Source organism: Prinia subflava, chromosome 10 (assembly GCF_021018805.1).
Source record: "Prinia subflava isolate CZ2003 ecotype Zambia chromosome 10, Cam_Psub_1.2, whole genome shotgun sequence".
NCBI classification, from domain to species: domain Eukaryota; kingdom Metazoa; phylum Chordata; class Aves; order Passeriformes; family Cisticolidae; genus Prinia; species Prinia subflava.
Genome location: NC_086256.1, coordinates 26931915 through 26955157, shown reverse-complemented (window position 1 = coordinate 26955157; position 23243 = coordinate 26931915). Strand labels below are relative to the sequence as shown.

Sequence of the window (23243 nt, the reverse complement as noted above, 5' to 3'; positions counted from 1 at the left end):
GCTCCTATGGCAACACTTGTTGGGGAAACTTAACAACTCATGCTCCAAATTACATTGGAAAAACATATGAAGGGAAAATAAAAAATGACTAATTGGACTCGAGGCTCAGGAGAGCCAGGCACAGGCTTTGGGGATTTCTGTCCCTGCTCCTTGCCTGGTGTTTGCAGAACATGGTGACTCCTGTGCCTTTGCCTTACTGAGAACCTCCACGTGGTTTTGTCTTTGCAAGCAGAAAGAACAAAGTAAGGTGCTGGTTACCCTCGAGGGCACAGGAGCCCTTGTGCTTGTATCAGCCTCATGCTGGCCTTGCAGGAATCATGGCAAGGGAGGACACAGGCAGTGCAATCTACTAAGGGTAGGCTGTGAGAGAGCAGAACCCATACAGACCCTGCTCAGCCTGTGCTTGAGACATGTGGCTCTACAGGGAGCAACACCAGCGGTGGGAGAAGGCGGCTTGCTCCCGTCTGCGACTCGCAAAAACACCTGATGATGTTTTAAGATGCTGGCAAGAAAAACACCGGTGCCCAGCTGTGCCACATGAAGATGATGGATGCAACCCAGGGAAATGGTCAGCTGGGTCCAGCTGCCAGAATATGCACCCTGCAGTGGGGAGGGTGGGGAAGAGGGGGGTAGCGGGCTGGTTGAGATGTCTCCTACTAGGATAAAACAGGGAAAAAACAGGGAAAAAATGCTTAAGGTAACTGCGGCAGAGTCTCTACGCTGTGCTGAGTGGCAGGGAGCTACTGGGCCAGGCGGCGTGCCACCGGGGCAGCCAGGGGGACGGGGCCGTGTCAGCGGGTCTCCCGCTCAGCCATCCCTCCATGCCTCCATCCCTCCACCCCTCCATGCCTCCATCCCTCCATGCTCGCTGTCTGTGCAGACGGGAGCTGCGGCGGGGCGTGTGTCAGCACGTGGAGGTGCAGCAGCATCTGGCAGCGCCCGGCCGGAGCCCCGCGCTGCCGGCACGAAAATAGCAACGGCACATCGACGGCTTGGCAATCGAGAGAGGCTAAAAAAACACTGGCTCTCGAGGCTGGGAGCAGGCACGGATGAAAAGAGAAAAAATTGAAGGGGGGCGGGGGGGAATGAAAGAAGGAAAAAATATCGCAGGCAAAGGAAGGACGCGAGAAAGGACTGGTTAGATCCCAATGCATCCCGGCCAGAAGCATCTCCAAGTGCTCAGTGGTGGAGTTTCTCTCAAGGATGCTGGGGGATGTCATGCAGGGCGCTGTGCCTGTGCACAATATTTTTCCACAACCCTTGAGGAGTCCCTAGGCTGGTTCCATCCCTGGGGCTGTTGTCCTGTCTTGCAGGGAGTCCCCAGTGCCATCAGTGAGGTGGGCTGGGTCCAGACATTTTTCTTCAAATCCACTTTACATGTAGCTTGATTCAGTGTGAAAGAGCATAAAAGGGTGCAACAGGTGAGGGAAAGGTGGATCATGAAGCCTCAATCACAGATCACATCAGTGTTGGACGTTTCAGTGCTGTATTGCTGGTGTTTGATAAACATTATTTTCCGGGAATGCAGCTTTTGCTCTGGTTGAGCACACCTGAAGGCCCAGCACCTTGCTTTTGGCCATGCTCCCTTCCAGATGCTTTGGAGGAAGGTGGGGAAAAAAAAATCAGCATTTACCTGTCCAACTCTGTAACTGTGGAGCTGAAAGACTCCCCTGATCTGCCACTGAGATGGAAAGCACTTGTCATTTCTATCTGCACACAGCCACTGAAAGGCCAGATCCCAGTCTCAGGGAGTCAAGAAGGAAAATGCTTTCTCCCAGACTGGTCCTGGGCTTTGTGACTCTGCTGATCCATCCAAGGAGGGTGCATACTTTGCTTTCGTGGAGCTTCCAAGTCAGCATGAATTTTGCTGTCCTTTCATTCGTCCCTTTGGGAATTGGTATTCTGGGCATCAGACTGTCTGCATGCTAATAAACCACGTGGCTGAGAAGATGCAGGTGTTTTTGCCCTCCTCAGCTGTCACTTTGAAAGCAGCCCCCAAGAAACAGGGGAACCCCCACTTGGGCAGGGACCAGCCCTGGAAAAGCTGGTGCTGCCCTCAGACTCACGCCTTGTGCATCAGCTTCACCACCGGTAATTCTGCTCCTGGGACGGATGAGTCACTGGTGGTGGGAAGAGGAGTTGGAAACCCCATCCCTTTGGTGGCAGGGGATGTCAGCCCAAACCAGGCTTCACAGAACCACGGGACATGAACCTGAGTTGCCCCAGGGCTGGGGAGTGCTACACTGCAGGGGTCTTAGGCATGCAAGAGCAGCTGTGTCCCAGGTGAAGGTGCTGCCTGCAGCAGGAGGAAAAGGCAGGATGTGTGGGGAGAGGAAAGTATGGACACGCTGCAGTAGCCCCTGGAGAGGCAGAGGGCAGCTTCTCCCTGCCGGATGTCTTCCCTTCCTCCCCACCTCACAGTCACTAGCAAAATCTTTCCAAAAGCTCTGGGAGGTCCCCGGGAGTACTTGAAAAGTGCCCAAAGCCTTGTTAAACATCTGGTTCACTTAAAGCCCCAAAACATCCACCACCCCACCTTGGGTCCCTGAAAATTCCCCCTCCCATCCCTGTCCCAGTCCCTCCAACATCCTTCCAAACCACTGTTCCCCTGCAGAAAGCTGTCAGTCCTTAGGGCCAGAGATGTGACAGGAGCTAAAGTGATGCTCTAGCACCGTGTCCCCAGGACACATCCCTTTCCTTACACACATTCACGCTGGTGAGGCAGAGAGCCCGGTCATTCTTGGCTCTCCCTGCTTGCCCAGGGAAGTTGACTGGGAATGCAGACTGTGGGAGGAAATGACAATGTTCATTGTTTGGATTAAATATTTTTCTTGGCCCTCTCTCTGTTGCAGTGTCTTTTATTTTATTTTTTCTCCCCCCCCTGACACCCCAAGCACATTCACTTTCCCTCTCTCTTTTTGGAGGCTCTCTGGCACAAGGAGGAAATCAGCTCCGAAAAACAGAGAGGGACAGAGAGGGAACAGGTCTGGCTTATGCTCAGAAATTTTTTTGGGATGTTTTTGTGCCCTGAGTCGCCCTAAGCAGTGAGCAAGGTCTACCTGGCCCATTGCAAAATGGGAAGCAGAGTGAGCACCACCCAGAGGAAGAGACCTCTAGAAATTTGAAACAGGAACCTGGGACCAAGTGGCCCAAAGAAGAGAAACAAAACCCTACAGACTTAGTGCTTCATTGTCCATTTTTATGTCTTCCAATGTCTGTCCCCTGAGCCATCCCTCTGCTCCTTTTGAACTGTGGCAGCTGTTCCTTGGAGGTACACGCCTGTTGCATGGCTTGTTGGAGACATCATGGACCTGCCCCATCACCTCAGACACAGACAGAAAGCAAAACAGAGAAATTCCAGCTGCTTCTGAGCCTGCTGGTGTCCCTGAGCCACTCATCAGGTAAGCATGCAGATCGTTTATACCACATCTCGGGTCTCCAGAAACGTCTGCTCCAGCTCCAATGTCTTCTCCCCATGTCTCACTACAGAAACAGAGGCTTGCTGCTTGAGAACATCCTCCATACACCTGAATGAACACCTCAGGGAGGAGCTGCTGGGCTGGAGGGTTGGGACGTCCTGCTGCCTGGTTTCAGCTCGTGGACCATCCCTGGTACTGTCACACCACTTCCCAGCAGAGTTGGTGTAGAGCTCCAGGTGTTCTTCAGGACAATAGGGTGCCTTGGACATGGGTTTCCAGCCAACAGCTGGGCCCATCTTGCTGAGCTTGTGCAGGATTGGTGTCTGTAAGGGGGATGGAGTGCACAGAGGCTCCACAGGCTGCTCTCGATGGCCATCCTGGGAGAGCAGGTCCTTGCCTTCATGGTGCCTGAAAGTGCTTCTGCATCCCAGGCCAGGATTTGGCTCGGACACGCTTCTGCTGCAGAAGTGAACACGTGGCACTTTGGACCCTGAATGGGGATGTGTTTCTTTATCCCTCTGCACTGTGCTGCTCAGAGGCCTCATGTCTCAGCAGAGAGCCATTTGGAAAGGTCTTTGCACAGTCCAAGGGACAAGAGGGAAGACAGGGATGAAAAGCTTGTGTAGATCAGCACATCAGAGCAGATCTTTGCTTCCATCAAAACATCCATGTCTATGATCTATTCAAAGTGAGTTCCTCAGCCTCGTCCTTTTACACTCTGATCTCAGTGCTAACAGGAGAAGAGAAACAGAAGCAGGAAAGAACAGGGAGAGAGGAGCAGAGGGAGTTGCTGTGTGTCAACAGTGCTCCTGGCAAGCGTGGTGGCTCACCATTCACAGGGATACTGCTGGGACACACAAGAGAAGGCAGGACTTCCCGTGCCATGAGCACCAGCCTACCATCCTGCCCTCAGCAGCTCTCCTGCTGCATGGATTAGATCTCCTGCCAAGCCATTTGTGCAAAATATGTTACAGGATAGAACGGGTTATGGAAAACAAGCCTTGAAAACCACAAGGGCCTCCTGACCCACTTGTATCTGGTTTCTGCCAAGTTCTTGTTACAGATCTTAAACAGAAAGAAAAACAATGTACGAGGGATGAAGGAGCTGAAGGGGAATGAATATTCGTGTTGGAAGAGCAGTTGGCTGGGCCACGCTTGGGGATGTTTATTATCAGAAACGACTCATTGATTTTTATTTCAGCGGGTGCTTTCAGTGGTTTTCCACTCCGTCTGTACCACTGGCTGCACGGCTGTGCCTGCTGCGAGGGGGGAAAGCGAGATGGGGACAGGGATCAGGGGAAGGCACCTGAACTGGGGAGGGCAGAGAAGCAGCTGTAGGGCAGCACATCCCAAGTGCAGGGCTGCTGAGGCTGCTCCCACCTCCCTGGGGCTCCACCACTGCTGGTGCTGTGTTTGGGTGCTGGAGCCCTGCCCCTGCCAGAAGACCACCCCATCTTTTGGGGTCCTGTCAGCCTGTCCCTGCAGGTAGGGGAGGGGCACCTGTCCCTTGTCCTTGCACCATACTGCTGTGTGATCACTTTACTTCCCTCAGCTTTGTCTCTTAATAAAATGATGCTGCTACAATCACAGTCTATGTGTGTGCAGGGGACAGAGATCTTCTCACTGTTTAGGAAAAGCATGCCTCAGCTGAGACTTTTGGAAGAGGAATAGATTTCTTTGGGATCACCCCCGGAAACCTATATCCCATGCTCAGCAGCCCACACTGCTCATGCCAAAAGCAGCATGGAAATGTACCCAGCAGGTATGCAAAGAGCTCCCCATCTTGCCTTCCACCTCCCCAGCATGAAGGGCTTTGCCTTCACTAGTCAGAGGTCAGGTCTGATGCAGAAGTGACCACTACCTGCAGCCCTTGCTCCTCATGCTCCCCCACCATCTGTAGAAGCTGCATTAAGGAGGGTGGAAGATACAGCACTGCCTGGTCCAAGAGAGGAGAAAGATGTGTGAATCATGAGAGGGTGACTAAATTCTGGCCACGCTGCTCCAGTTGCTCTAGAGAGTCTCCTTGGTGCAGCTGGGGTGCCTGTAGTCCTCATTGCCTGAAGCCTCAGAAGTACAGAGGAGAATCTTTCCTGGAGCAGAGCAATCCACCAGCATCACACGTTTCTTACCAGTGTCCTGTGCTGAGTTTTGCCATGGTACAAAATGAGAGACCCACAAGTCTGGGGTGGGTGAGAACCAAGGGTCCCCAGCCCCACGGACACTGAGGAGCAGAGGCAGCTGGACCTCGGCTGCAGGGCTGTCCCAGGGAACAAGTCTCACCCTGTCTCCCATCACAGGAGAGAACAGCAGATTCCAGGTGACACTTCCCACCATCCCTATTGCATATGCCTTCCAAAGGGTTAATTCTGACTGGGAAATGCTGGGCACAAGCCACAGATGTGCCCAGTGAGGGTTTTGTGCATGCTGGTGGGAAGAGCTAAGGATCCTTCAGGGTCCTTCACTACCTGCTGGATTTGCTGGATCAAGAGACTCAGGAACAACTTGCAACCACACAAGCACTTCAGTCCCTATTTAATAATTTCCATTGTACTACCTTAGGAAAACCACAAAACAGAGAACAGATTAACGTTTTACGACTGTGATAACATGACCAGCAGCCTGAGAGGGCAGCGAGACCTTGTCCTCATGCAGGGAAGACCTGAGAAATTCACAGCAGCTCATGCTCACAACAGCATTCTGTTCTCTGCCCATCTTCATCCAGGACTTGAAGCCTCAAGTCAAAGTCCCTTCCAATTAACCCTTTGCTACCTGCACATGATGACATGGAGCTGGAGGTGAGAATGAGGTCAGCATTGTCACACAATGTGTTGGCTGCCCAAGAAAAGCTGCCCACGTTCACTCTGGTCACTGCAAGAGCAGTCCAGCTTTCTCTGAGTGCATTTGAGCAGGACAGTGGTGTCCACCCCGTCCTGTGCATAACACTGGGTACACACAATGATGACAAAATAAGTGAACTTTTGCACCTAAACCACATCTGCAATGTGAAGCACAGGAGCTCCTGTGGCGGGAGGGAGAGGGGTGCAGAGGCAGGGCATTGTACAGACTGGGAGGTGCTCTGCAGCAGCCACGCTCCTGCACAGACTGCTTTGGACTGTGGCAGGAACAGTCCAAGGGAGCAACCTGGATCTCTGTACATGCTGTCTCTTCCTCTGAAGTCAACAGTCTCTCTTGCTTTTGAGCACAGGAGGATGATACATCAGAGGTGATCACCTTGGGATGTCTTAAGAGAACATGACCCAGATTCTGCAAACACCTCCCTCACAGCAGTCAAGCACACCACCAGGACCAAAACCACCTCCTCCCAGCCCATGGTGGGGAGGAGGGGTTTCTCTCCTCCTCCACTCCCCTCTCCTGACAGCCCCAAGCCCCCTCCCTTGGTGCTGCCATCTGTTTTTCTACTGATGGCAGGGGACGAGATGTTCCGCTGGCCCTCGAAAGGCGAAGTGCGCTCGGCGCTAACTTGTATTCCTGACGGGCTCCTGGAAGGGTTTGCATCCCTCCCTCCCTTCCCTCCCTCCCTGAAGTACGTGCCTCACTGCTCCAGCAGTGGGGAACTTGGCAAGGCACAGCAAGAGAGCGGGAGGCAGATGGATGACCAGATTACTGGAAAGAGAAGGGAGGTGGGGAGAGGAGCGAGAGGGATGAGCAGGCAGGCTGATCCACGGCCAGTGCGGGATAAAGACGGGCGAGAGACCCTCTGATGCCACTGTGTGGTGACCTGGACTTTCCAACCTGAGACAGAGCTCCAGAGAGAGCTGGGGAGGTTCAGCCTTGGCTACTGCTCCCATGCCCCGGCCTGAAGTGACTCCACCAGAGAGAGACAGTATGAGCTGCCAGGTGGCCTGGATTTCTGTTATGTAGGGTTGCGCCCCTCACTGAGGCATCCAGAAGAGAAAGCTTCCTGATCCAACACACACTTGGCAGCCCATGGAGAGACAACGGAATCTCCAAGGCATGACTCAGACCTGAGGTGACATGGACAGGCCACTGGAACAGCATTTCACTGCCCAATGATGGCAGAGTCTGGGCTCCTAAAGGAGGTGTTTCCATTGAGGGGCTCCTATGAAATGAGAGGGAACCTGGGACCAATATGACCCATGGACGTGGCAAGAGAAGCTGAGCCACGTGTGTGAGGGGGGCCACCACGCAGTGAGGACAGAGTACAGGTTGTATTCTTTCTCTACCCTGCTCCTGCTGTGTGGTGCCTCCATATCCACAAGGGACTGGGGGAAGTGAAACAGCCTCTGAGAACTGCAGAGTTTTTTGTCATGAGAAGGGCAGAGAGGAATAGGAATGAGGATGGAGTCAGCACAGATGAGGTAGAAACAACATTCAGGGTATTCTGTGGTCTAATGGGGAGAATGGTGACATCTCCCTTCTTGCCAGTGCCAAGCAGCAGCTCCCAGAGCAATACCTTGAATGAAGCACTTTCAGTAAGAGTTACTCTTTATGGCAAGACAATGACTGCTGTGAAACTCATGTGGGGAAAAAAGTTATCTAGAAAAATTTGGATTATTGGTCCAACCTTAACAGCTTGCAGCACCGTAGGAGGAAACACACGGAAAAGAATAAACCAAGACATGTATGTGAGAAGTGAGGAGAAGGAAAACAGGGATGAGGAGGAGGCTGGGAGCTGTATCAAAATGGAGAGCATAAGGGTGAAACAAATTATCTGAGGATGAATCTTCATTAGTGTTACAGTGAGTGACTGTGACCTTAAAAATAGGCCTGCCCTGATGAAACTGCTAAGCAGGAAGAAGGCAGAGGAGGATCAGGATATCTAACAGAGAGTTAGATGACCTGAAGGACTAGAGAGAGAAACAAGATGACATTCTCCTGTATAAAACTGAAGGGCAAGCTCTTGTACTGATGGCAAAACATCTGCTGTTAGCTTGGTGCTCATCAGTTGGAACAAAAGGAGGAAGAGAAAGATCTGGGTGTTCTTGCTGACCTCAGGATATCCAAACTGCCAGACTGATGCAACTGCAGAAACAACAGATATACTCCTGTGTCACATCAAAAGAGACATTTCCAGCACAAGGAAGCTTTATGCAGGGCTTTGGTGGGACCTCAGATGGAAGACTATGTACTGGACTGCTTGGTCATTCCTGATGAAACAATAATTGAAAGCAGAAAAAGCATTAAAAAGTCTACAAGGGTGATGGAGAACATGGACTCTCTCCATCTTCTGGTGGGACACTGCAAGATTTAGGCTTGGTTAACCTCCTGTGTGCCAAGAGTCCTGCCTGGGACTGATTCCTAAGAGTAAAGGAGGATGACAAGCAAATAGGAACAGAAAGAGCTCATGTTGGCTGTGAGCACATTTGAGTGGTTGATGACAGCACAATGACTTACACGGGGACTTCAGGGACTCAGTGTCTCTCTCTCTCACACACACACACAAATAAATAAACTGGCATTTTTCATCATTCCCTATGGGATCTCTCACTGAACCCACAGACCCAAGGTGAAGCACTGGAACCACAGAGGAGGAAACACTAGGGCCAGTCTGGTGTACCTGAGCCTAAGGGAGAAGCCTCACAATTGTGTCAGCTTTCTGCTACCTGAGCTGCTCAGGAAGGGAAGAAGAAACACCTCACACTCCTTAGGCTTCTTTTTGAAAGGACCTAGCCCCAGAGAGCACAAGAAATTCTCCCCTGCTAGCAGAAACACCACAGAGACAATCACTCAATCATTCGGTCTGCTCTTCTACTTAAGCCATCCCATTTCAAACACATTACCCCAGATTTGTGCTAAAAGATGTGGTTTAGAAGACACAGAGCTCCCAAAATGTCAGAGGATCGCTAAATTCTGGTACTCAATCACCAAACACCTCTCCAGCACACAGCACCTCATTCCCCTGCTCCCTCTGCCTGTGTCTCGCAGTAGACACCGAATTTGGGAAATAACTGCTGCACCTTCTGCAGACCATAAGGTTTCCTTCCTGGGGACGTGCCCCCTGCAGCATTGCCCTTTCCCCCACACTTGAGTCGACAAAAAGCTGAGCTCAGCAGAACCAGCGAGGAAAAGCAATCATTCGCATTGAAATGAGCACAAGAAAAAAATACAATCAGCAAACCCCAAAGCTATTTTTGGTGTGCAAACTCCATTTACATTTTCCTTTTTGGTAAAAATCCCAAATTTTCAGCATACAACATTCCAAAATTTCCCCCCTTTTTCCTTTTATCCTCAATCATAATAACAACTAGTGCTTGACAAAGACTGCCTATTTTTAATTTCCTTTGTGAACTGACTCCAGGCTGCCTATGATTTTCTCCTGCCTGGTCATTATTCAAAGCTAAATGAGTGGCTAACCAATTTCTGCAAGGAATTCTTTGTCTGCAGATTCTTCAGGAGCAGTTTGTTTTGCATACACAAGGCTGGAAATCCTGATTGTTTGATTTGGACAGGTGAGTCACACAGGGCTTTTCTGGACCCATGTTACTCTAGAACTGCGGTTCTGGTTAGGGAAATCTTCCAGCTTGGAGTCAGCTCAGGCTTTTGGGGGATACCCCTTGCCAGTGAAATCCTTTTGCTAGAATATTCTGCCCGGGCTGGCCAAAAAGAAGCAGGCAAGGAAGGAAACGGGTTATTGTGCAGCTCTTGCTCCCCAGCATCATCCTGGCTGTGGCAACTCTACCCAAGGATGCTACCTCTGCTCATCCAGCATGGCCTGGCCCAGCTCGGAGCAAACATAAGGTCAAAGCAGTCTGGTTTGTGCTGGAGCAGGTCTCCACTGCCAGGAGCTCTCCTGCAAGGAGCAGGCAGCTGGTGCTGGGGACAGGGAGGGCTTACCTCGCACGACGGGATGCAGTGGATGACGGCGGGGTCCGGGTGCCACCGCAGCCTGCCCGTGCACACGATGTCCTGGGAGAGAAGGGGGACACAGCAGTTAGGCCAGGTGGAGGAGGCAGAGGGAGCTAGAGGGTCTCCTACAGCACTGCATTATTCACTGTGGGGCAGGACAGCAGTGACAACCCCAGGACCCTCTCTGCACCCTTTGAGGCAGAGCAAACCCGGGATAGCTGCACCCAGGAACTCCCAGACCAGGGTGCATTATTCAAGGCAGAGGCCAGATACACACACACGTGTGTGGGGAAATATGTAGATGTGTATTGGTTGGACTGGCTAATCTTGGAAGTCTTTTCCAGCCTTAGTGATCCTATGTTTCTATATTGATACAAAACTGGAAGAGGACAAAGGGAAGGGACAGGGACTGCCTGAGAGGTGGGTTTGGCTGGCAGTGCCACCATGATAATTGACCTGGCCAGGAGCTGCTGCTGGGAGTAAGCCACAAGAGGCTGAAGTCTGCCAACATGTCTCTGTGTGATGCTGAATTCACCAGCTTCTCAGCTGCTCACCACTCTGTGCCTACAGAGCAATTGTCTCACTGACCCCTGCTCAGGCTCTGAAAACTGTGTCCTGGGAGGCCTCACCTCCCCAGACCCGACTTGGAGTAGATACACCAGGCTCATGGTCACTCTGAGGTTCTCACTGGTATTTACAAGGCACGAGCTGAGCTGCTGCAGCCAGATGGACACAGGAGCGAGATGTGAAGGGCTCGGTTTCCCGGCCCTGGAACGCACTGCCCTGCTCATTTAGCTGGGGTTTGTGGGGAACACTTGCGATTACACAGGGGGAAGAAAAGCCCCACCGCACATGCAATTTCCTCCTTGTAAAGTTCAGGCAGGCTTTGAAATCTGAGGCCCCATAAAACGGCGTCTGGCCTGTGAAAGTGTCCTAGGATGCCCTTCACAGCACAGGAACTGCACAGAGGGGTAGGTGTGTTTTCTCCCAGCTTCTTGTTCGCTGTGTTCAGTGGCAGGAAGACAGGCTTCAGCATTCCCAGGTGGCATGGCAGCTAGGGATGGGGCAGCTCTGCCCACACAGACCAGCTGCAGGTCCTTGGTCAAGAGTGAGATGGGGCTGGAGCAGGATGAGGTCCTGGCCCTCCTCAGCTAGCACAGGGAGGGCAGTCCCAGAGAGAGCCAGCCTAACGGGGCAAAGACTGGGGAATTCCAGAGCCCACCAATTCCTGCTCAGCCAAGAGGATGTGTGCATCCCAACTCCGTGGAGTTGCTTTGTCTGCATTGTTGTGCAACTCGGATGCCATTTTAGCATACTCATATGAGTGCACTCGTATTCCAGGCTGGGAAATAAGGGCAGAGAGACAAACCTGCCCAGCTGTGGGATGCAATGAATCAGAGCTGAAAGCAGAACAGGACTGTGCCTTCTCTGAGTGGCCTCTGTGGTTCCCGGTGGTTTGCCCCATCCTCTCCATCTCAAGGAGCATGGCAGCTCCCAGGAACAGCAAACTGTTGGAAGCTTGGGGGAGCCAAACGGGGAGCAGAGACAGAAGCCAGGACAGAGAGGAAAACAAGATGGTCCAGGGAGAGAGCTCCTGGCACAGGACAGAGCTCCTTCTTAAAATAGCGTCTGCTCTCCCTCCTCCTCCCCTCTGCAAAATGCCTCCCTTGCACGAAAGCCTGCAGTGGTGGTGAAAGGGAAGCCGAACACCACTGCCTCAACGGGCCAAGCCATCCGATCCCTCAAAGGCAAGGACTCCTTCCAAGGCTCGTGCTTCACCACCCCACATGCCCCAGGCATCCTCACCCCCCCGGCGGCCGTCCGCCGTGGGCCGCATTCAAGGCAACGCGCAGCAGTGTCCACAGGCACGATGCTGGGCCTCCTGCGGGTTCCCAGGAGGAGGGGAAAGCATTTGGATGGGGGCACTGGCTCCTGGGAAGCCTGTTTGCTTTTCTTTGTTCCACCTCCTTCCTTATACACATCTCGTTTTTATTTCGAGAAATATTACCCCGGCAGCGCTGCTTTTTGGTGAAGTCGTGCCATGAGGATCCAAACTATTTGAGCTATTTGAGCTGCTTTGCCTACAAAATGAGTAAGAGGTGGGGAGGGAAAGGCTCCCCTGTTCCAGCAGCAGAGGCACCCGGCCGGCCAGCGGGTCCTGGCAGCTGCAGACACCTTTCAGCTGACAGTGCCCTGCCTCTTCCTTGGCAGGGAAATGCCTGGCAAGGATTGCATCTCTCCTGCCAGGTAACTGGGGACCCAGGCTTACACTGTACCAGAGGTGGCTTGAGCTCTCCCAGCACACTGGCTGACAATAAACAGTAGCTTAAGAGGTTTAGGCACACAGCACATCCTGAAAAATCAGTGGGATTCTTGCATTTAACTTCATATATTGTGGTATCCTGCAATTCCTTGAAAGCTGGCTGGGGAGCTGATAACTAGGCTGAACTTTAGTCCAGGAGAGCAGGAGGATGCATAGTAGCATCCACTGCTTGTCTTTACAAGTCTTGCCCTTCTTCCCCTGAAGCAGAGATTTTGAGTTAGAACACCAGATGGACAGGGAGGGAGGTTCCCTCTCTATGCTGCCAGCAACCCCCCTGCTAGAAGAATCCATCTCCCCTTTTACCTGGACTCTGGTGGGCTGCAGCCGGTGATCCATTGTCTCAGCAGTGACGTTTTTGGGCAGTATGACAGGGTCACTGGGAGGAATGACACAGGAAGGAATGCACACTGCACCTGTGGAGGAGGGACAGCCTTGAGGACATGACCAGGAGCCAGGCATCAATGTCTTGTAGGAGGCCACCACTGATGGTAGAGACAGATGCAGAGGGGACCCTTTTCCTCCCTGGGATAGCAATTCCTTCCCCAAATCCTGAATTAACCAAGAGCCTACAGGAGTTGTGCCCAATTCTCTTCTTCCAGATGAAAGGAAAACTGAACACAACCTAAGAGAAAGATTCCAACCTTGATAGCAGGACATGGGACCAGCATGAAAATAAGTCTGGCCTCGATGTTAGATGATATTTGCTGACATGTTAAAAAGCATCTTTCATAATTTTTCTACCACAGAGAATTCCCACTGCCTCCCCATGACCCAGGAAGGAAAAAAGCTGCAAAAACCACCTTGGAAAAACAGGTGGGATCTCAGCCCTAACCCTAGCCTCACATCAGGTCTGTCCTGAGCTTAACCTCAGTAGTCCCTGTCATTAGGCTGTCCTCAGCCTGGTTTGACCAGACTGGGATGACTGGTGCATTTGGTTCAGAGTAAGATGGGCTGTGCCCAAGCATCCTGTCCAGCTAGACCAGATGCAACAGCCATGGCTGAGTGTTGCAGCTTTTCCTGAAAGCACAAGGCAACCAAGTCCTGCAGACAGGCATGGATGATGCGGTCCCTCCCTCATCTGGTGAAAGTGCCCTGTTACACTCAATTGTCACTGCAGCTTTTATGGCTTTTGTCTAGAACTTGTCACATCAACCCTGCAAACAGCAACAGCAGTAGCAAGTGGAGATCTTAGGAAAGAGGGAGGTCTGCAGATCAGGAAAATTAATGCAAAGAGCTGCGTTTGCCCTAAAGACAATCACTGCTGCTTCTGAAAAGAGAGACGCTTAATGCTGGAGAGAGCTTTAGGTTTAGGTCTTGCCCAGGAGGGCAACCAGGGCGAGCACAAGGCTAAAGCCACCCCTGGCTCTGTGTTTATAAAGACGATGGAAGAGAAAATAGATTTTTGTTTTCCTATTCAGCAGGGATTTGTACAGGAAGAGTCCTTGTGACTATGGACTCTCTGGATTGAGTCAACACCAAGTTTGGTTTCCATCTGCCCTCACCTATGCCATGCCCCTGCTCACACTTGTACTCCACGAAGTTCAGCTCCGGAGGCGGTGGGCAGCTGCCCTGCAAGCTCTCACACAGTTTGAACTCCTCTGTCCATGAGCCCTCCTTAGTGCAGACGATGGGAACCTGCAAAGCAGAGGGAGAGCAGCTGGCGTTACCCTCCCTGCCTGGTCACTGCCCATCCCTGGGGAGCACCGTGCAAGGACACCCATCCCACCAGCCATGTCCAGAGGAAAGCTCCCCAAGGCAGCTGGGCTGCAGCCGTCTGGCCCAGCCTATGTGCACTGACCAGAAAGCAAATTGTTTCCCAGCTGCTGCTGGGAATCAGCCACACTTCTTTTGACAAGACCCTTTCCAAGCATTGATAAGAAACCTGGGTGGGAGAGCTGGCAGGCAGCAGCCTCCAAGCCTCTTGGTGAACACAACTGCTGCAGCAAGCTTGCCCATCGTCCCAAGTGGATGCTTCCACAGAGCTCCCAAAACCTACTGGAAACCCCCTACTTGTGCTTTCTGACCCTTTTCACTCAAGATAAGCCAGCTTGCTTAGCACCACTGCTTTCCAGACAAGATCCCCAGGAAGCAGACGAGCATCCCCAGGCAGTGTGCACCTTGTGCCATGTACAGGGCCCAGCAAGGACAGCTTTGGACTTGTAGAGGGTCTGCTCTTCAGTGGTAAAAGGGTACTTGGATTGGGGATGGGTCAGACTGCTGCAGAACCCCTCTACATGTGAGGGCACAAGGAGCCCTGCACTTTGCAGATGCTCTGGAACACAAGGTGTGGTCAGAGGCATGCCTGCCTCCCCCCAGGCACTCACCTGCTGTCCCTGCTGCTCGCAGTTGAGGACACACTGGCTGTCCAGCTCGAAGCCCTGGGTGCAGTTGTACATGCCCTCGAAGACGGGCGGCGGGGGCTTGCAAACCACGGGGACACAGTGCCCCTCTTCCCACTGCCCACTCTCCAGGCACTGGACCTTCAGGAACTTCCTGGGGAAACACAGACACCAGGCTGGCCCGCAGAACCCCAAACACTGTGCCCTGGCTGCACCAGCATCCCACAGACATCAGGAGCAGACTGAAGGCATCTCTCCTGGAGCACTGTCATGCCCTCCATGTGTAGGACTTTCCCATACCATACAATCCCTCAGCATGAGCATGCCTTCCAAAAGGATATCCCATGCTTAAACAGGACCTTTTCTTCTCCTCCCTGGGGGGATTGCCCTGATCTAGGAGCACTGGATGCCTGTCCCTTGCCCTTGCCATCTCGCTGCTCCCCACGTCTTGTGGTGCCCCTAAGCCATTCCTCCCACAGTCCCTGCAGGTCCTGGTCTGCTTTGTCCTGCCTCCAGTAGCTGCATACTTTGCTGGATAGAGTTTGCCTCCACCAGTAAATCCTCTGGCCCGTGCCCAGCTGCTCCTGAGGCTCCTCTTTGTACTCCAGCCAGATCTGTCAATCCTGCTCTCGCCAAGGGGCTGCCGTGCCGCAGCAGACCAGTACCACCCTGCACTGCTGAAACAGCCCAGACGCAAACGACTTGCCAAGAAAAGAAAGAAAGAAAAAGCCCAGGAGTGGAGCCCACCCACTTCTCAGTTGCCTGTCCCTGGCAGTGATAGAGCCACCACATCTTTTACACAGAGGCATCAAAACTGGTGAGACATCAGGCTGGTGAAGGATTACTCTCAGTAGAGGACATGTCACTGCCCTGATGGGCTTTACCTGAGCCAGAGCTGATTGCTCCATCCTTAACGAGACTTTTCCCCCAGCTCCTGTTCTCCTTTACTAGACAGCACACTGGAGCTGCCTGCCCCTGCCCTCTCCCACCATGGGTGCCAGCAAGCAGGGCTCCAGGCACCACGTTCACGTTAGGGAGTTTACAGCCTGCCACAGGTATGTGGAGGGGGCCACCAGGGGCTAGAGAAACCCCTGGGGGAAGGCACTAAATTGCCCCTTGCTCTGAGAGGCAGCAGACAGAGTGTGGGGCCACTCATGTGCCCCCTAACACCTGGTGCAGGGTTGTGACATTGTGTGGGGCCACCCAGCTGTGTCTCCACACATGGTGCAGGGTCACATAGCCTGGAGTAGCAAGGGGACCCTGTTTGCATCCCACTGCCAGACCAGGGGTGTTCTCTGTCAGACTTCTGCTGGGACCCCCTGGATGAGACATTTTAGAGGCAGCATTCTCATATTTTAAAATATTGCAGCTCTTGGAGAGTCCCCTTCTCCCGTCAGAAATCAGGAATCTGTTTTTTTTCAACACTGTATACAGGGGCAGTGGGTCCCTGCCAAGGTGAATGTGGGCTCCAGCAGGTAACACAGAGACAGGCAGGGCAGGGAATGGGACCCAGCAAGTCCACTGGCACAGAGCTCTGCACAAATCTTCCCTCCAGCCCAGCTGAGAAGGGAGGATGGCTGTGGTGTGAGCAGTGAGGTTTGCTGCAGTATCACCCCTACAGCAGCAGCCTTGAATTAACTGAGGGAACTGCAGCTATGAAGCATTTCAGAAAGCTGGTGAGGTGGGAGCACTCTGGATTCCATGCAGGCATCTGTGGTTTCAGTCCATTCCTCACTTAACTTTCTTGTTTGCCTGCCCTTTCCATGAGGATGATAGTCACTGCTTGCAAAGATGTCCCCATCAGACTTTGCCTTCTCCCAAATCTGACTGAATGCTTTGCTCTGCCCAGGTTTAAAGGTAAGCAAAGGCACATGCCAAGGAGTACTAATCCATGCTGGATGTCCAGCTCTGCGAGTAGCATTTTTCCCTTCTGGAACTTCCTGGCTCACAGGATGTGGATCCAGCTGTAGGACTTGGTGGGGATAAAGCACTGGGGGTTATGGAGGCAGAAACAAACTGGTAGTGAGAGTCACTGGAACAGCAATGCCTCGGGCACTGAGCAAACTCCTTTAAAGACCAGGAGCATCCCAGCCATACGTGACTGCACCTCCCTGTTGCTCTCCAAATGATGGCAGAGGCCAAGTGCCCAGGAAGGCCTGGGGAGATGGGAAGCATGGAGAGGACACGCTGCAGCAGCTGCAGTTTGCTCAGGTGCAGGCTGTGGTTTGCAGCCCCACCATCCTCACAGGGGCTCCTCCTTTTGATGTGGTGCTGGAGTGACCCCAGTCAGAGCAGCACTGTGCATGGCCTCTCACACCTCTCCCCCAAACCTGCACCCCCCCGACCACCTTGCTCTGAGGCTCAGCCCACTGCCAGCATCCATCCAGGGACTTCAAACACAGCCACAGCCCAGGCTGACCCTGGGGTAGACAGTGGGGTGTGGAGCACTCCCACATATATGAAATAAGCAGTTCATGTGGAAGCATGGAGAAGGGAAGGGAGAGACTTAAAAAAAAAAGTATATACATAAATACACACAACTTCATAGAACCTTGAAATTTCTGAACTCCCTCCCACCCCCAACTTCTTCTGATCTGGGTTAGTGGCACTTCTTGAGGATTAACAAGGAAGCCAGGAAAATTGGAGTCAACCCTCCAACCAACCAGGCAAGCCTAATGGACAGGGGAGGCAAGGGAGGTGTCCGAGGCCAGCAGGGCTCTCTCTGGGGTGAAGGCATGAGCACTTGCCCAGCTCCACGAGCTGAACATGCAGAGCCTGGCAGGGATCCAGCCACCTTCTGAGGCAGCCAGCCTGGGGGAGGGAGCGGGTTTGCTCTGCAGGAATGTGACAATGAACCTAAAGCCTCATCTTCTATGGCAGGAGACTGATGCTCTCAGAAAGAATAGGGGGAAAGGAGAGAGGTTTGTCAGTAAATTGAAAGAAAGCTACACCAGAGTGTAGGACCCTCCACTGCTGTGCTCCCTCCAGTCTGGACAACCTGGGCTGTAAATGCTCAGAGACCTTAGAGGTGGAAGTGACAGGAACCTGGCTGACAGCCTGGGTTTTCTTTACCTGGCTCTTTGGCTCCCACAGCCATGTGTGTTTGCCTTTTATCTGGAAGGGGCAAGATACAGGCAGAGGCAGTGAGTGTTTCTGTGCCCACCAGATGTGTGCCTGGTGCCCTCCTAAACTGCAGTGCTCCTGGATCAGGCTGTCCTGTTTGCCCTGCTGTGAACTTTGTTTTGTTTCCAGTCCCCAGTCTGCTAACTCCTTCCAGTCCCCATTTTCTCCTCCACATTCTCCCACCTCCTCTCCTTCCATGGTCTCTGCTGTTTTTGAACAGGGAGAGAAGGAAGAGGGGCTGACATCTCCATGGAAGCTCACTGGCGACTGTGCTGGGGTCATTGATCTCTGGTAAAAATGCAGGCTGAGACTTTCAAATCTGCCTGAAAATACCAAAGTTGTTCTTTGCTTTGTTCCAAGCTAGCAGAAGGAGGTCAATCCCTCACAAAGGCAGCTTTGAGATCCCCAATTCTCTTCTCTCCAAGGAATCATCCCACAATGGGCAAGTGAAACAAGTCTCCTGAAGGGTCTGACCTTTTAGGACCCCAAATTGAGAGCATCCTCTCAGCATTAGAGTGCTCTTCTAAAGGATCTCCTAGCTCTTATCACATAATCATGGAGTTGTTTTGGGTTGGAAGGGACCTTAAAGATCATCTTGTCCCAACTCCCCTGCCATCAACAGGGACACCTTCTGCTAGACCAAGTTTCTCCAAGCCCCATCCACCCTGATCTTGTCTATTCCTGTCAGAGATCTGCTTCAGATGGCACTTCACTCTGGAAGCAACAGCAAGAAGCACTGTGAGAGTGATGCCCTTTCCCCCAAAGTATCTGACCCAGGCCAGCACTTTTCAATGCCACAGCTCTGGGTGATGCTGAACATTTCCCCTTGACAGTCCATATCTTTGTGTGACCCAGGTGGTGGGTTGGCACTGCCTTGGAGCAGGTTCTGCCTAAATGCAGAAAGCTCCCATCACAAAGCACAAATGCAGATGTTAAGTTCCCCTTGCTACCCTTACTTTGGAATTAGAAATGAAGTAACTTGGCAGCTGGAAGCCAGCTGTTACAGGCTGATAACAGATCTCCTATAGGAAGAGTCAAAGAAGCTTTACCCTTCCTGTCAGCATTGTCAGTCAGATGAACCTGCCAGCAGGAAGGCAGCAACTTTCTGGCAGGACCTTGATTACACAATCAGTATTTCCTCCAGGATCCCTTGCTGACAAGCAGTGATTCCCCAAGGGCTTTTCCTCACCCAGGTTAATAGACAAAAGCATCTCCAAGAAAAATGATTTCTTCATCCCCTTTCTCCTCCATTTAAACTATGGGAAATGAATTTCAACTCTGACCTCAGCCCCTTCTAAGCATCCTGACTGCTCCTGCAGTAAAATTGAACTAAGAAATGGAAGTGAGGTGATTGCATGAGCACCTGTGGCCAAGATTATTTTCAATTGCAGACTGCTGGATCCCAACCATGGTTCAGGCCTGTGTAAGGTGGGCAACTCCACGTGAGGAACAAAGCTAGAGGTAGAAGAATGATTCAAAGGAAGCCTGACTATATTCCCAAGGGTGAGCTAGTTAGTGGGCAGGAGGAATCTTCAGTGTCAGCCACAGATTATGCCTGACTTTTGTCCAGTCTATAGTACACGTAGAGGGTCTTGCTCCTTTTAATACATTGTCACCTGAATGGCACTAAATCCTTTAGCAAGGTTTGTGCTTGCTGGGGCAGTGGACAACAGGGAGACAACAGATCAAAACCTCCATTTTCTGAACCCAGAGAGACAGCAGAAGACCCCCAAAAACCTGATGTCCAAATCACTAGCTCACACTCTACTTGCACATCAGGAACCTGCATCTCATCAGCGTTGGTTGCTTCCAGAACTCCCCACCACCTCACTTTCTCCAAAACCGGCATGATCAAAGAGATCAACCTCTCACTCTGGCAGCTCCCACCCTCTGCTTGCTAGGGCTGAGACACCAGAAGGATTTTCAGCAACCCAGGAACTGTCTTAATGGCTAAGAGCTGCTACACCACACCAAGGGGTTTGTACTCATGCTGAGTGTACACCAAGAGCTCCTGATGAGACAGTACAATAACATTTACAAGTCCAAGGAAAGGTCTCTGCTTGGGCTGGGCCACTCCCATAGGAGTTAATCTGCATGATAGGAAAGCAATACTTTTTCTGATTTTGTTATTGTGGCTTTTGTATTCCACCATCAGAGATGTCCGATGAAACAGCAGCAACAATTGCAAAGGGGGGAAAATGCGATGTCAACATGCATTGCTGTGAACACGTAATCCACTCCGCATGATTTTCCTTGTCTCACAGGCTGTTCAGACACATATGGGAGTTACTCACACATCAGAGGAGCCTCAGGATCTCCCAGGGGTGATCATTTTTACCAGCAGTTGCTGCAGCAGGACAGAGGGGGCCGAACTTTGCAAGCTGAGTGGATCTGCTTGAATGCCCAGTGCCTGAAGCGCCACAGGCACAAAAGCTGCTCTAGAGTTTTCAAAGCAGTCCATGTGATCGCTGCCATAATCATCATTTGCTCAGCTCCCTTTGGCCCAAGAAATGCTCCTAACACTGTGAAAAGCTGTTTACAGAAACCACTTCCTTCATTACAAGGCAAGAAATTTGGCAACTGCCTCCCGCTGCACAACAACTCTACCCCAGAGCAAAGAAGAGATGAAGTCTGCATCCAATTAAAACTGGAAGGGGGCATTAAACAATTAACACATAATTACCTGATTTGGGCTAGAATCAAGACTCTGGGGAGGACCCAGCCAATGCCAGGGAATCTTTAGTGACCAAACCAAATGGAGACTTTGGCTGGAGGCATCACAGACAAAAGCTGCTTTACCCCCCAGCATTGCGATACTGGCTGAGAGCAGGGCTAGTGAACCACCAGGAATTTTTCCCTGAAGAATCAGGAAAAATCTTCTCCCATTGAAATGCCAGTGCTAGAGATTAAATTTAGCCAAGAGGCACAGTGGGTGAGATGTTAACCCTGACAGAAGGCAGCCATTCATTCTCACAGTACCTCTGTTCTATGTTTTATCACTTTTAGGAAAGATAGAAGCTCCAGGAATCTGCCAGCATCTTGTAAATGTCTAATTACCTGGGAGTCTGCAAACACTTGATTTTCTTTACTTTCACAGAGTGACAAATATGTTGAGGGGCACCAGAAGACCTGCTTGTTTCAGGTTAAAGCACTTAACAGCAACAAGCACCTTGCTCCCACTGGGTTCACTTAGAACAGGGAATGCCTCTTGCATTTCAAGAAATCTGTGTGATCAGAGCAAGCTGCTCTGCCTTCTGCCTATCAAGCCAGGTCTTCGAGGCTGCCACTGTCCTGTCACCTCTGCTCCTTGCGCACACTGGGAGGAGGAAAGAAATGGTGACAGCAGACCCGCCACAGACTTACTTCTTAGGCCTGTCTGCCGTGCTCTCGGCCACGTGGTAGCCAGGCTTGCACTTGTAGCGGCAGACGGAGCCCACGTCGTGGTTGCCCTGCAGGCAGCGGGGCACCAGGAGCCTGGCGTTGGCCACGGCGGGCGGCGCGGCGCACTCCAGCTTGCAGTAGGCTTCGGGCAGCGACCAGAGGCCGTCCTCCAGGCAGGTGAGCCACTGGTTTGTTCCTGACCCCAAAAAGAGAAGCAGCGTGTGAGGTTACAGCTGAGCCAGGAATGGAGCCCTGCTCTCCTCCTGCCAGCAGGAGTCTTCTTGTTAGAGTGTATGCTGGTACCAAAGGGGGCAACAAACACAAAGACTGTGGATGCCATCGCCTGCTTGGTCAGGCTGTAGCAGAAAATACATGAATGCAGACAAAAGTATGGCAGGGTCAGCTTCCAGAGGCTGGAGAAAGGATCCTGGTTCTGCAAATCTCCCCAAATCTTTCCCTTAAACTTGTCCTCTTTCGTGGTGCCTCAGGATAGCCAGGGGCTGTTGTGTAAGACAGCTCTCTGTCATATTCAGTTCAGCCCACCTTCACTCTCCCCAAGGGCTTTTTGCACCTTGTCCTTTCCTGTGCTGATCAAGCTGTCATACCCTACTACAGATGCAGTGCAAGATCATAGAATCATGGACTGGTTTGGGCTGGAAAGGACCTTTAAAGGCCATCTAGTCCAACCTTCCTTTGCCATGGGTAGGGACATCTTCCACCAGGTCAGACAGCTCAGAGCCCTGCCCAACCTGGCTTTCAGCATTTCCAGGGATGGGGAACCCACCACCTGTCTGGGCAACCTGAGACTCAGGAGGATGGAAAATGCCTCAAGGACAGACATGGGAGGCTTCACTGGTGTGACTGGGAATTCAAACCACCCATCATTGGAGGCTTGGGTTGAGTATGACAGCCCAGCTCTTTGCTGTCCCTGATAGACCCATCTAAATGTGTGGCCAAAACTGCACAGCTCGGGATGCCTGCAGGAAGTGCCCAGGACTGCATCACCCACAGGGTGTGGATGATGGATAGTTGATTGGGAACTGATGAGCAAGGAAAAAAGCTGGACTGGAGTGAATGGGACTCCTCCTAGTGAGAGGTTTGGATCAGCATGTTTGTGGTGCAGCCAGGCTGCTCTACTGTTCCTTCAAACATCACTTTCTTTTTACAGAAACACTTTTGAGGCAGAGAGAAGATCACATCCCTACTAAGCTCCTGTGTTCCTGATGGGTCAAGGTTGCCAGGGGTCGTCTCCTGCTCCAAGTGCCACACAGCCATGTCATCCTTTCCTTGCCTATTCTTAGCATTTATTAGCATCAACAGCTTGCTGTAGAGGATGCAAGTCTTTGGGAGGAACAAGCACAGAGCATGTCCCTGCCTCAGTGGCTCTGTTCTGTCAGCTGGACTCTAAGGGACCCACCCTTGGCCAAGCACCTCCAGCCATTATGCTGGAAGTCACCCAGGGGCCCATGGAGGGGACGCTTTCCCACTGAGGGAGCCCATGGCAAACCTCCCCAGTGACTGCAGCAGGACCAAGAGGCAGCTGAGAGGGGAAGATCACATTAAAGCTTTGCCCTCATTGACCAACCCAAGGCGATGGGCACCAGTTCACGCAGAATTTGTGTTGTTGAGATGACATTCATATGCTACCCATTGATCAGCTCGCTCTGGGGATCTGCCACCATCCTCCCTGTCATGAAATGAGACCTTAATTCTCTGCAGGTTTTGCTCCTGAAGTAAACAATTCTCATACATTTCAGCTATAAATGTCTCCATAAAATAGGGCACCCATTAAAATGATTTGTTGTATGTGATTTTTCAGAGCAAAGGCAC

General features: G+C 51.9%; 1 protein-coding gene across 1 annotated transcript in view; it reads right to left on the bottom strand.

Moving 5' to 3' along the window:
• The window catches only part of LOC134555172 (pappalysin-2-like), a 55769-nt gene that overhangs the window by 4533 nt on the left and 27993 nt on the right, over positions 1 to 23243 (bottom strand). Inside the window, exons 13-17 of the mRNA XM_063406548.1 lie at positions 21396 to 21609; positions 14895 to 15063; positions 14073 to 14205; positions 12874 to 12983; positions 10236 to 10307 (exon numbers count right to left, since the gene is read on the bottom strand). Of these exons, the coding sequence (XP_063262618.1) occupies positions 10236 to 10307; positions 12874 to 12983; positions 14073 to 14205; positions 14895 to 15063; positions 21396 to 21609 (698 nt within the window). The remainder of the gene's footprint in view (positions 1 to 10235; positions 10308 to 12873; positions 12984 to 14072; positions 14206 to 14894; positions 15064 to 21395; positions 21610 to 23243) is intronic.